Here is a 15824-nt window from a genome sequence, read left to right as displayed (position 1 = left end):
TTTATACTTTATACTTTATACTTTATACTTTATACTTTATACTTTATACTTTATACTTTATACTTTATACTTTATACTTTATACTTTATACTTTATACTTTATACATTCGAAACAGTCACCTCGAACTGCAGGATATAGTGCTAATATGCTTTTGCTGTTGAAGTAGTTGTTGTTTTGTTGTAAGCTAAATTCGCAAATGCTGTTTTGTTGGTGTTGCTGCTGTTGTTATTGTTGATGGTGATGATAATAATGATTATATGATGGAATGAAATACTAAGAGTTGAGTGGAATGAAGTGGTATGTTGTTGTTGTAATGTTTGATGTTGATGACTTTGAAGCGTGCCTTGCATTTTACTTTATACAATTCAGGCAAACAACGATGAGTGTGTTTGAATGTGAGAATGCGTGTGTAATAATAATATGTTTATGTGTGTGAATATAAACGAAAGTAGGAGGAAAAGGACTTTACAAATTGACTTTAACTACGATCTGTATGAGCGAAAGCACTTATTCAAAGCCCTTTCTAAGATGCCCTCCTACATTTCTCTATTCCAGTAAGAAACAAACATAATGTTAATAATTCACCTTTTCTTCTTGTTTGTTCGAGTGAAGACTATTCGCTTTTTCTTGTTTTCCTTTTAGCGAACATTTTTTTTTTTGCTTGTTACAAAGATAAAAATTCTGCTGTTGCTGCTACAACTTCTCATAATGACTGACGCCCTCTTTAACTGATGAGTTAATATTGGTTTGTTTGTTTCTCTATTTGTTTGTTTGTTTTGCTGCTGTTAATGTTGTGTTTGTAGTTGATTTTAACACGTAAATCAAATTTACTTTTAATGCGCGTCAAGCATGCTGCTGCTGCTGCGGCTGCCACCGATCTGTTTGCTGTGCGTTGGTGTTAAAAGTTAAATACCTTAAACCAAAGTCAAATATGCACAAGTGAAAAAGAAAAAAATGCATTGCAGAAAAAAACCAAAATGATTTTAAATTAAATCGACTTGATATCGTTAAGAGCTACTACAGCCTTTCATAAAGAATGATTCAGAAAGTTCTGTAAAAAGGGATTTCTTTTAATTTGTTCTAAAAAGGGAAATTTTCGAAAAATGGTTATTAATAGGATTTGTTTGAAAATTTCCTATAAAAAGGAATTTTTGGAAAAATTCCTGTAAAACAAGAAATTTATAAAAAAAAGTTTTTAAAATTTTAAAATAGATTTAGAAAGTCTTCTATAAAACCCATTTTGCACACTATAGCGTACCAGGCCTCCCCTCATGCAAGTAGCATTTCTTTCATTGGCAGCATGTTTATCTATTTAATTTAATTGTTTACTCACGAATATAAATAAAATAAAAATGTTTATTTTATAAAAAAGTATTTATATGAGACTTAAGGGCGCTAAATATAAGATCGAAAACAAACTGAAAATAAATCGACAATATTTTGATGACCGCATAAATTACCAAACTCATAAAAATGTTTACATAATACTTTTGATTTCTTTTAACGCTTTTGTGATTTCTTCTCTTTTTTTTAACTTTTTTAGTTTAATTTTAAAAATTTAATATCAAATTTATCAACAACTATTACGAATTAGTTTAAAGAAAAAATGTGACAAGAAATAAAAACTAACGCACAATAATTTAATAAAAAAAAACGTTAGATGCGATTAGTTATAAAATAAAAACAGTTTCTCTTAAATTTAACAATCACTTATCACGCCTAATGAATTTTAAAATGTTGTGAATTGTTTAAAGTGTTTGATGAAATCGATCATGACCATCACATTGATTTTAACGATTTTTAAATTGATACATTTATTAAAAACGAATTTAATAAACTATTAAAAAAATATTTTGTTGTAAATTTTTGAAAAATTTTTGAAAAAACTCAAGTCCCTGTTTCGTATTCTCACTGGCTCCTTTTTATTATTAAACACAAAACAACTTACTCAACAACTTCTATGTAAGTAAAATGTACTTCTTAAGCTCCTCATTTTTAAGCGAGCGTAGAAGTACTTGTAACCAATGATATCGCCGTGTTAAAATAATAAGTTAAAATGTTAATAAAGAAGTAATGAAAAGAGATTAGCATTTTAACTCATTACTTTTCAGTGTAAATTTTTCCGGGGATATTCTCAAAACTCTTTTTTAAAGGAAATTTTCGCCAAATTCCATTTTATATAAAATATGTGCAAAATTTAGATTTTGTAGAAAATTTGTAAAAAAAATTCCCTTTTTATAGGATTTTTTTTTAAATTTATTTTAATAGGAAATTTATAAAAATTTCCTTTTTTATAAGAAATTTTAGAAAAAATTTCCTTTTTATAGGAAATTTCCGAAAAGAATATGAAATTTTTGATTAAATTCATTTTAATAAGAAATTTTCGGTAAATTTCCTTTTATTAGTTTTTTTTTATAGGAAATTTTTGAAAAATTTATTTTTATAAGAGATTTTCGATTAATTCCGTTTTTTTATAAGAGATGTTAGATAAATTCCGTTTTAATGAGAGATTTTCGATAAATTTAATTTTTTTATATGAGATTTTCAATAAATTTCCTTTTTTATAAGTTTTTTAATAAATTTTAACTTTTTTTGAGAGATTTTCATTTGAGTTTCTTATCATAAGAGATTTTAGATAAATTTATTTTTTATTTAAGATTGTCTATCCTTTTTATAAGAGATTTTCGAAAAATTCTCCTTTTTTATGAGAAATTATCAATAAATTTCCTTTTTATAAAAGATTTTCGATAGATTCTACTTTTTATAAAAGATTTTTGGTAAATTCTCCTTTTTATAAGGGATTTTCAATGAATTTTCTTTTTATAAGAGATTTTCGATAAATTATCCATGTTTTTAAGAGATTTTCAATAAATTCTCCTTTTATAAGAGATTTTAGAAATCTCTTTTTAAATAAGAAAATATCAATCAATAAATTTCCTTTTTTATAAGAGATTTTCGATAAATTCTCCTTTTTATAAGAGATTTTCAATAAATTCCCCATTTGTAACAGATTTTAGATAAATTTCTTGTTTATAAAAGATTATCAATAAATTTCCTTTTTATAAGAGATTTTCGATAAATTTTCTTTTTTATAACAGATTTTCAATAAATTCCCCTTTTACAAGAGATTTTAGATAAATTTATTTTTTTTATAAGAGATTATAAAAAATTTCTTTTTTATAAAAGATTTTCTATAAATTCTCTTTTTTTATACCTGATTTTTAATAAATTCCCCTTTTAAGGAGATTTTAGATAAATTTCTTGTTTATAAGAGATTATAAATAAATTTCCTTTTTATAAGATTTTCAATAACTTCTCTTTTATAAGAAAATTTTAAGAGAATTAGTAATAGAAAAGATTTTAAATGTTTTATTGTTAATAAAAGAGAATATCTATAAATTCCCTATTTAAAAAGAGATTTTCGATAAATTTCCTTTTTATAAGGACAATTTTGATAAATTCCCCCCTTAAATAATAAATTCTCTTTTTCCGGAAAATTTTTAATAAATTACTTTTTCCGGAAAATTTTTAATAAATTCCTTTTTTATAGGAAATTTTTGATAAAATGCTTATTTTATATTAAATTTTCTGTACTTCCTTCTTTATAAACATTTTTTTTTAAATTCCCTTCAAATGTATATTTTTCTTTAAAAAAGAAAATTTTCAAAAATTTCCTTAAAAAAAAAACTAAAAAACTAGAATTTTTTAGTAAATTTTCCAAAAATTTACTTTTCTAAATATTTCCTTTAAAATAAAAAATTACCAAAAAATTCCTTTTTTTTTGATAGGAAATTTCCAAAAATTCCTTTTTGTTCGGAGATTTTCAAAAAACATTTTTTGTTTGAAAATTTTCGAAAAATTCCTTTTTGATTGGAAATTTTTCAAAAACTTTTTTTGATCGAATTTTTCGAAATTTTTGGAAAAATTTCTTTTTTTAGAAAATTCTCGAAAATATCCCTTTGTATAAGAAATTTTTTAAAAAATTTCTTCTTATTCAAAATTTTTAATAAATTTTCGTTTTTTGACAGGAATTTTCCGAAAAATTCCTTTTTGTTTGGAGATTTTCAAAAACGTTTTTTTTGTCTGGAAATTTTCGAAAATTTCTTTTTTGATCGAATTTTTCGAAATTTTTTTTGGATAGGAAATTTTGGAAAAATTCATATTTTTTAGAAAATTCACGAAAATATTCTTTTGTATAAGAATTTTTTTAAAAATTCCCTTCTTATTCAAAATTTTTAATAAATTCTCTATTTTTCGAAAAATTCTTTTTTTATTGGAAATTTTCAATTCTCATGAGGTGGACTCCATGAGATGATTCATGTACGCTGAAGTTCTTGTAAAGGTGTTTGTCCAAATAAGTCCAGCAATTTGTGGGCTCTTATCTGCCAAACTATAAAAAAATTCAACTATGAACATCATTAGAGAAATCTCACCAGTTACACAATAAACTAATTTATAAAACTTTTTATTTCACCAATTTGTCAATTGAATTTAACATAATTGCCGCTGACATGTGAGTTCAATAATTTTCTCTATCTTCTCTTTACATTTCAAAAATGACAAATCTCATTACACCAAACGAACCTGCCATGCATGTGTGATTCACACATCTTCTCTTCCAGCAAATCTTTCAAAAATCATTCACACGTTCATAAAATTTTAAGCTCTGCCATAAATATTTAATAGAAATGCAAAAAAAAACGAATTTTTTTAATTCAAATAGAAAATGAAAGTGAATTTTTTTTCGTAAATATGTATTAAATAAAAATTAGCATTACAATTTGGTTTGGGTATCTCTCACCTGTTTACAAATTTGCTATAATTTTATTTTTTTTATACATTTATGCAAAAAGAAAAAAACTATAAATAAAAAAGGCAAAACAAATACTGTTTGTATTCGATTCTTTTTGTTATTTTAATTCATTACATTTGTTTTATTTGAAATTTATTAATGCAAATTATAGGAAATGATGTAAAAATTGTAAAATCAAATTATAATACCAATAAAAAACTCTTACAAGTAAGTGTTTGTGTAATTAAACAACAAATGGGTGTGTTTGTGTAAAGCATGCGAGTGAATGAGTAATAATAAACGCATTGAATGCCAAAGGGCATAACGTATACGCTGTATGTGTGTAAGTCTGCATACGTTCATTCATTTGACTTACATGGCGTATTAGTGTTTTATATCTTTGTTTTTCTTTCCTCTTATTTCAAAAAAAACTGGTTTTAACATTTTATCACTATTTTTACTTGTTTCAAATTTTTTTATGTTTGTTAATATAAATTCCATTTGATTGTAGTAATAGTTTTTTAATTTTTTAATTTTATAAACAAATGCATTCAATCTTGTTTTTGTTTTTTGATTTATAATTTGTTTTTCTTTATCTAGATATTAATTGACACATTAACTTTCTTTTAATATTATTAAATTTTTTTTCTTCCACCGGTTTTGTTTTAATCAAATGACCTTGTAAAATTATTAAATTTATCTCTTGAAACCCCGTTACAGTTAATAAGATTTATGGTTAAGGGAACAGTTAACATAGTTTTAGAGGTTTTGATAGCATTGTAAGTTTTCTCTGGTTGCTTGTATATACTAAACAATAGATTAAACTATCGACTAGACTAAACCACGGCCCAAACTATTGACTATACTATAGGCAACAATATAGACTAGACTATATACTAGACTTTAGACTAGTCTAGACTATAGACTAGTCTAGACTATAGACTAGTCTAGACTATAGACTAGTCTAGAATATAGACTAGTCTATACTAAAGACTAGTCTATACTAAAGACTAGTCTATACTATAGACTAGTCTAGACTATAGACTAGTCTAGACTAGAGACTAGTCTAGACTATAGATTAGTCTAGACTATACACTAGTCTAGACTATAGACTAGTCTAGACTATAGACTAGAACATAGACTAGACTATAGACTAGACAATAGACTATAGACTAGACTATAGACTAGACTATAGACTAGACTATAGACTAGACTATAGACTAGACTATAGAGTATATCATAGACTAGACTATAGATTAGTCTATAGGCTAGACTATAGACTAGACTATAGACTAGACTATAGACTAGACTATAGACTAGACTATAGACTAGACTATAGACTAGACTATAGACTAGACTATAGACATCAAAGTTGTGGTTATAATAACATGTCTAGTTTCATCACTAGATAAATCTAAATGCAAAGACAAGGCATATGAAATGGCACCGCGTAGACCAGAAAACCACATAATAAATTGCATTTTATTGGTAATTTTATGTTCACGAAATTTATTCACCAAATAGGCCAAAGGAAAGATATTACAAGCTCTGCCAATAAGACACAATACAATGGACCATATTACAAAAGATAATTCCACTTGATGTTTAAAAGAGAATATGGCCAAACCCAAATAGGCAAAGACGCAAGTTTCTGCTATAAAAGCTAAAGTACGCATTGTTTGTTGCATGGTTATTTGTGTTATTGTGGACAAATTAAAATGTGTATAGTGTGACATAACAATGCCACAAAATAGAATAGCCATTATACCGCTCAAATGTATACCCTCAGCTAATACATACGGAGCATAGGTAAACATTAACATTATGGCAAATTCCAATGATGGATGTTTTCTTAAATCTATATGTTTCAACAATAAAGCCGAGATCAAAGCAAATACTACACCTATACCGGCCGAAGCAAAAAACATTTCACAAAATGTTTTCAACGCTGAGAAAATAGCCTCACCTGTAGACATTTTTGCATAGGCTGGACTATTGGCCGATTGGGTAATGGTGGTGGTTAAAACAATAGATATGGCATCGTTTAATATACTCTCACCAAATACCAACATATTAAGTATGGGATCAACATCGAGAGCATGAAAAATCGCTACTGTTGCAACTGGATCGACAGCGGAAATTAGAGAGCCAAAAGCAAAAGATTCCGAAAAGTTGAGGCTGTAAGAAAAATAAATAATATTAGATTTTATAGAAAATTATCAATAAATTTTTTTAAATCTTTTTTTATATGGAGTTTATGAAAAATTATCTTTTTTTAAATAATTTTCAATTAATTCCTATTTTTATAGAGAATTTTCAATGAATTCTCTTTTTATAAAGAATTTTCGATAAATTCTCTTTTTATAGAGAATTTTCAATAAATTCTCTTTTTATAGATAATTTTCGATAAATTCTCTTTTTATAGAGAATTTTCGATAAATTTTCTTTTTATAGAGAATTTTCGATAAATTCTCTTTTTATAGAGAATTTTCGATAAATTCTCTTTTTATAGAGAATTTTCGTTAAATTCTCTTTTTATAGAGAATTTTCGTTAAATTCCCTTTTTATAGAGAATTTTCGATAAATTCTCTTTTTATAGAAAATTTTCGATAAATTCTCTTTTTATAGAGAATTTTCGATAAATTCTCTTTTTATGGAGAATTTTCGATAAATTCTCTTTTTTATGGAGAATTTTCGATGAATTCTCTTTTTATAGAGAATTTTCGATAAATTTTCTTTTTATAGAGAATTTTCGATAAATTCTCATTTTATAGAGAATTTTCGATAAATTCCCTTTTTATAGAGAATTTTCAAATAATTCTCATTTCATAGAGAATTTTCAAATAATTCTCATTTCATAGAGAATTTTCAAATAAATCTCATTTCATAGAGAATTTTCAATAATTCTCATTTCATAGAAAATTTTTGATGAATTCTTATTTCATAGAGAATTTTCGATAAATTCTCATTTTATAGAGAATTTTTGATAAATTCTCATTTATTTAGCAACAAATTTTTTTTGTTAAAAATTCTGGCAATTTTTTAGAGAATTTTTGATAAATTTTCTCTTTGTAGAATTTTTGATAATTTCTCTTTTTATAGAGAACATTTGATAACAATTTTTTTCTTTTTCAGAAAATTTTGGATTAATTCTTTTATAATAGAGAATTTTTGAAAAATTCTTTTTTTATTTAAAATTTTCGATAAATTTTTGTTTATTGACTAGTTCAGTTCTAGTTCAGTTCTAGTTCAGTTCTAGTTCAGTTCTAGTTCAGTTCTAGTTCAGTTCTAGTTCAGTTCTAGTTCAGTTCTAGTTCAGTTCTAATTTCACTTTTTGTTTTTTATAACATGCAACTTGGAAAACCGCCCTCGTAAGCGGTTGTAGGTAAGTAATGAATGTATTTATTTTTACTTTTAATTTTATTTGCCTTCACATTTAATTGTTGCCAAATTTTCAATGGGTATTAAAATTTATTTAGGTTAATTGATTTTATTGATATTAAATTATTTTCTTATATATCCAATACAACTTCATTAAACTAAGTTAATGCCGTACAACAACAATCAATCATTTAAATATATTGCAAATTTAAATAACACAAATCTTGAGTAAAAGTTATTGCAATTATAAGAAGAGCAAAAATTTTAATAATTAGAAGAAATAATAGGAAAAGTAGAGCCAAAGCCCAATCAGTTCTTATGAATGCTTTCATCTATAATCTCTCTATCTTAACATATGTGATCGAATAAAACTGATTAAATCAATCCTATATTCTTAAATTAACCAAATTGTATTTATTATGCTTTTGTGGAATAATCTTTAGGTAAGTTCGTGGAATTCCCTTTAGTTTTTAAATTATACTCTACATTGTGTTATTCTGTTTTTATATACATTTCCTTCAAATTGATACATATGTGCGTAACGTTATTTAATATCTTTTCTGGTAGCATACCGACATTTTTAGGTTATTGGAACTTTGTTTATTGAATTGCATCGAATTAATAAAGAAATTATAATACTTCCTGTAAATCGTGATACTATACGTTGTTATAATTTTAAAAGTTTTTTTGTTTGTCATCGTTATTATTACCCAATAACATCGTAATCATTTACAATTGTAAAGTGTGTAATAAAATACATGTCTCTGGACCTACAAGATGTACAAAAACAAGAAGAAATTAACAATGAAGACAACTATCACTACTTGGAGTACAACTGCTTGTTACAACTATAACAAACTCCAGTGACATAAAGTAGAAAATTATTGTTAGATACTGACCAGCAAACAAAACATTTCTGTAAAAATATTTCTCGAAAAAGAGACACTTTTCTATAGATAAATCGTCGTTTTAATGGTGACAGCTTTCTATAGAAAATATCTCTGTATCTTCCGTTCTAGTTCTGATCTAGTTCTAGTGCTGTTCTAGTTCTGTTTTAGTTCTGTTCTAGTTCTGTTCTAGTTTTGTTCTAGTTCTGTTCTAGTTCTGTTCTAGTTCTGTTCTAGTTCTGTTCTTATTGTGTTCTAGTTGTGTTCTAGTTCTGTTCTAGTTCTGTTCTAGTTCTGTTCTAGTTCTGTTCTAGTTCTGTTCTAGTTCTGTTCTAGTTCTGTTCTAGTTCTGTTCTAGTTCTGTTCTAGTTCTGTTCTAGTTCTGTTCTAGTTCTGTTCTAGTTCTGTTCTAGTTCTGTTCTAGTTCTGTTCTAGTTCAGTTCTAGTTCTGTTCTAGTTCTGTTCTAGTTCTGTTTTAGTTCTGTTCTAGTTCTGATCTAGTTCTGATCTAATTCTGTTCTAGTTCTGTTCTAATTCTATTCTAGTTCGGTTCTAGTTCTGTTCTAATTCTATTCTAGTTCGGTTTTAGTTCTGTTCTAATTATATTCTAGTTCGGTTCTAATTCCGGTCCAGTTCTGTTCTAGTTCAGTTTTATACACTTCTAAAAAAATATTCTCTATTGGATACACTTCTTCTATAGAAAACAAGTATGAATTTATAGTCCGACATTGCCGACCATATGATACCCTACACCAGTCTGTATGTTAAAATTGTGGATTTTTTTTTAATAAAGCATTTAATTTGTTTTATTGTGGAATATTTTTACTTATTGTTGACAAAAAAAAGAGATTTTCTGCAAGAGGGCTCATAGGGGAGAAGAGGTAAATATGGGCCTATCCTTATAAATTTTGGTAGATGAATTAATGTCTACTTTAAAGTCATTTATGTAGATTTTAATCGTTTTATTAGTAATTATAAGTTAATTTTGACCTACAAGTCATTATCTGAAGGGGAGTTTGTATGGGAGCTAGGGTCAAATGAGGCCCGATCACTGTAAAAATTAGTATTGTCATCTATTGTTCTATAAAACTATTTTTTGTTGATTTTTATTGACATTATAATACATTTAACGTAATTATGAGCCTAAATGCCCGATTCGGTGGTACGGTTGTATGGGGGCTAGGAGAAATAATGGACCGATTTCAACCAATTTCAATAGCGTTCGTCCCTGAACCAAAAAAAAGTATGTGCCAAATTTTATTAAATTATCTTGAAAATTGCGACCTGTAGCGTGCGCACAAGGTTTACATGGACACACAGACAGACGGACGGACGGACAGACGGACATAGCTAAATCGACTCAGAAAGTGATTCTGAGGCGATTGGTATACTTTAAGGTGGGTCTAGGACCAATATTTTTGGGTGTTACAAACTTCAGCACAAACGCATAATACCCTCCCCACTATAGTGGTGTAGGGTATAAAGAGTCTATATTTTGCTACAGAAATAGTATCATATGTATTTCTATACTTAAAAATCTTTGTTTGTTGGGTTAAACAAACAGATGTACGAGTATTTTTTTTACTGTTTTTGTCAATCAAATACAGTTTACTCTTCAAATAACAAAATTAAAAAGTCGTTCAAATCTACTTTGGACTTCTTTTGATTCGTAAAAATAATTGTAGTATTTATTTTATAAGTTTGTATGTCATATACATATAGCTATGATGGGGTGAAGAGAAGAATCGTTGTCGTTCACAATTATTGTTATAAAATAAACAAAAAGACGAAACGGGAGGATTGCATGAATCCATGAATGACAACTGACTGGTATGATCACTTTCACTAACTAAAAATACATTTGCGTTTTGATTTTTTTTTGGTTTATTATTAAATGCTATTGAATTTTTAAATATTGATTACGGGTTACAGTTATATTTTGTTGTCATGCACCAGGTCTATTGCAACAATTGACACCTGGTTGTATGAACATACATATATATAGCAATGCTAAATCGGTTTTAATGCTTGTAAATAGTATTTATGTCATTGCGAATCCCCATAATGCGTAAAAAATTAAAAAAAAAGTATTATATTAAATGCCGTTCAATCAACTGCAAAGTTTAGAGATTGTATATAAATCTATGATTAGATAAACTTTGTCAGTTTACTAGGATTATGCTTGTGTTGTTTTTCATCTTTAGATTGAAATGTCGCGACTTATTTGCGTCAATATTTTGAAGATGAGTTCATTAAAAACGATTGTTTAAATGTCAAGTGTTTGTCAATTAGAAAAAAAGTTTTTTGTTTATAATAATTAAGGAGAACCTTATTTTTACTTTATGGTACACTTGATCGTAAGGAAACCGAATTTCAAAACAGCATCCTTGGAATTGGGGCTCTTGGAAAACGTGGGAGTTTTAGCGAGTTAAAGTCCCAAACTTCTGGTATCATCGGACGACAAGAATCTTTCGAAATTTTTTTTCTTATAAAACAATACTAGACTATAAAGTAGACGATAGACTAGACTATAGACTAGATTATAGACTAGACTATAGACTAGACTAGATTATAGACTAGACTATAGACTAGACTAGATTATAGACTAGACTATAGACTAGACTATAGATTAGACTAGACTATAGACTTGACTATAGACAAGACTATAGACAAGACTATATACAAGACTATAGACTAGACTATAGACTAGACTGTAGACTAGAATATAGACTAGACTAGACTATAGACTAGACTATAGACTAGACTATAGACTAGACTATAGACTAGACTATAGACTAGACTATAGACTAGACTATAGATTAGACTATAGATTAGACTATAGACTAGACTATAGACTAGACTATAGACAAGACTATAGACAAGACTATAGACTAGACTATAGACTAGAATATAGGCTAGACTATAGACTAGACTATAGACTAGACTATAGACTAGACTATAGACTAGACTATAGACTAGACTATAGACTAGACTATAGACTAGACTATAGACTAGACTATAGACTAGACTATAGACTAGACTATAGACTAGACTATAGACTAGACTATAGACTAGACTATAGACTAGACTATAGACTAGACTATAGACTAGACTATAGACTAGACTATAGACTAGACTATAGACTAGACTATAGACTAGACTATAGACTAGACTATAGACTAGACTATAGACTAGACTATAGACTAGACTATAGACTAGACTATAGACTAGACTATAGACTAGACTATAGATTAGTCTATAGATTAGACTATAGACTAGACTATAGAGTAGACTATAGACTAGACTATAGACTAGACTATAGACTAAACCATAGACTAGACTATAGACTAGACTATAGACTAGACTATAGATTAGACTATAGACTAGACTATAGACTAGACTATAGACTAGACTATAGACAAGACTATATACAAGACTATAGACTAGACTATAGACTAGACTATAGACTAGAATATAGACTAGACTAGACTATAGACTAGACTAGACTATAGACTAGACTATAGACTAGACTATAGACTAGACTAAAGACTAGACTATAGACTAGACTATAGATTAGACTATAGATTAGACTATAGACTAGACTATAGACTAGACTATAGACTAGACTATAGACAAGACTATAGACAAGACTATAGACAAGACTATAGACTAGACTATAGACTAGAATATAGGCTAGACTATAGACTAGACTATAGACTAGACTATAGACAAGACTATAGACTAGACTATAGACTAGACTATAGACTAGACTATAGACTAGACTATAGACTAGACTATAGACTAGACTATAGACTAGACTATAGACTAGACTATAGACTAGACTATAGACTAGACTATAGACTAGACTATAGACTAGACTATAGACTAGACTATAGACTAGACTAGACTATAGACTAGACTATAGACTAGACTATAGATTAGTCTATAGATTAGACTATAGACTAGACTATAGAGTAGACTATAGACTAGACTATAGACTAGACTATAGACTAAACTATAGACTAGACTATAGACTAGACTATAGACTAGACTGTAGCCTAGACTGTAGACTAGACTATAGACTAGACTGTAGACTAGACTACAGACTAGACTGTAGACTAGACTACAGACTAGACTGTAGACTAGACTACAGACTATGCTACAGACTATACTATAGACTAGACTATAGACTAGACAATAGACTAGACTATAGACTAGACTATAGACTAGACTATAGACTCGACTATGGACTAGACTATAGACTAGACTATAGACTAGACTATAGACTAGACTACAGATTATACTAAAGACTATACTATAGACTAGACTATAGACTAGACTGTAGACTAGACTATAGACTAGACTACAGACTATACTACAGACTATACTATAGACTAGACTTTAGACTAGACTATAGACTAGACTATAGACTAGACTATAGACTCGACTATGGACTAGACTAAAGACTAGACTATAGACTAGACTATAGACTAGACTATAGACTAGACTATAGACTAGACTATAGACTAGACTATAGACTAGACTATAGACTAGACTATAGACTAGACTATAGACTAGACTATAGACTAGACTATAGACTAGACTATAGACTAGACTATAGACTAGACTATAGACTAGACTATAGACTAGACTATAGACTAGACTATAGACTAGACTATAGACTAGACTATAGACTCGACTATGGACTAGACTAAAGACTACACTATAGACTAGACTATAGACTAGACTATAGACTAGACTATAGACTAGACTATAGACTAGACTATAGACTAGACTATAGACTAGACTATAGACTAGACTATAGACTAGACTATAGACTAGACTATAGACTAGACTATAGACTAGACTATAGACTAGACTATAGACTATACTACAGACTATACTACAGACTATACTACAGACTATACTACAGACTATACTACAGACTATACTACAGACTATACTATAGACTAGACTTTAGACTAGACTATAGACTAGACTATAGACTAGACTATAGACTAGACTACAGATTATACTAAAGACTATACTATAGACTAGACTATAGACTAGACTGTAGACTAGACTATAGACTAGACTACAGACTATACTACAGACTATACTATAGACTAGACTTTAGACTAGACTATAGACTAGACTATAGACTAGACTATAGACTCGACTATGGACTAGACTAAAGACTAGACTATAGACTAGACTATAGACTAGACTATAGACTAGACTATAGACTAGACTATAGACTAGACTATAGACTAGACTATAGACTAGACTATAGACTAGACTATAGACTCGACTATGGACTAGACTAAAGACTAGACTATAGACTAGACTATAGACTAGACTATAGACTAGACTATAGACTAGACTATAGACTAGACTATAGACTAGACTATAGACTAGACTATAGACTAGACTATAGACTAGACTATAGACTAGACTATAGACTAGACTATAGACTAGACTATAGACTAGACTATAGACTAGACTATAGACTAGACTATAGACTAGACTATAGACTAGACTATAGACTAGACTATAGACTAGACTATAGACTAGACTATAGACTAGACTACAGATTATACTAAAGACTAGACTATAGATTATACTAAAGACTAGACTATAGACTAGACTATAGACTAGACTATGGACTAGACTATAGACTAGACTATAGACTAGACTATAGACTAGACTATAGACTAGACTATAGACTAGACTATAGACTAGACTATAGACTAGACTATAGACTAGACTGTAGACTAGACTGTAGACCAGACTGTAGACTAGACTGTAGACTAGACTGTAGACGAGACTATAAACTGGACTGTAGACTAGACTGTAGACTAGACTACAGACTATACTATAGAATATACTATAGACTAGACTATAGACTAGACTATAGACTAGACTATAGACTAGACCATAGACTAGACTATAGACTAGACTATAGACTAGACTATAGACTAGACTATAGACTAGACTATAGACTAGACTATAGACTAGACTATAGACTAGACTATAGACTAGACTATAGACTAGACTATAGACTAGACTATAGACTAGACTATAGACTAGACTATAGACTAGACTATAGACTAGACTATAGACTAGACTATAGACTAGACTATAGACTAGACTATAGACTCGACTATAGACTCGACTATAGACTAGACTATAGACTCGACTATAGACTGGACTATAGACTAGACTATAGACTCGACTATAGACTGGACTATAGACTAGACTATAGACTAGACTATAGACTAGACTATAGACTAGACTATAGACTAGACTATAGACTAGACTATAGACTAGACTATAGACTAGACTATAGACTAGACTATAGACTAGACTATAGACTAGACTATAGACTAGACTATAGACTAGACTATAGACTAGACTATAGACTAGACTATAGACTAGACTATAGACTAGACTATAGATTAGACTATAGACTAGACTATAGACTAGACTATAGACTAGACTATAGACCAGACTATAGACCAGACTATAGACTAGACTATAGACTAGACTATAGACTAGACTATAGACTAGACTATAGACTAGACTATAGACTAGACTATAGACTAGACTATAGACTAGACTATAGACTAGACTATAGACTAGACTATAGACTAGACTATAGACTAGACTATAGACTAGACTATAGACTAGACTATAGACTAGACTATAGACTAGACTATAGACTAGACTATAGACTAGACTATAGACTAGACTATAGACTAGA

The 15824-nt window shown here is 28.6% G+C and overlaps 1 protein-coding gene across 1 annotated transcript; it reads right to left on the bottom strand.

The window, feature by feature from the left end:
- Positions 1-6145: 6145 nt before the first annotated feature.
- LOC124418995 (sodium/hydrogen exchanger 8-like) lies at positions 6146-6982 on the bottom strand (the record flags this gene model as incomplete). The annotated part of the gene is made up of 1 exon (XM_046947051.1): positions 6146-6982. A coding segment is annotated over one exon (837 nt), but the record flags the coding sequence as incomplete, so codon positions are not given.
- Between the last annotated feature and the right edge of the window lie 8842 nt (positions 6983-15824).

The sequence above is a fragment of the Lucilia cuprina genome, chromosome 3, assembly GCF_022045245.1.
Source record: "Lucilia cuprina isolate Lc7/37 chromosome 3, ASM2204524v1, whole genome shotgun sequence".
NCBI classification, from domain to species: domain Eukaryota; kingdom Metazoa; phylum Arthropoda; class Insecta; order Diptera; family Calliphoridae; genus Lucilia; species Lucilia cuprina.
This window is presented reverse-complemented; position numbering and strand designations above follow the sequence as displayed.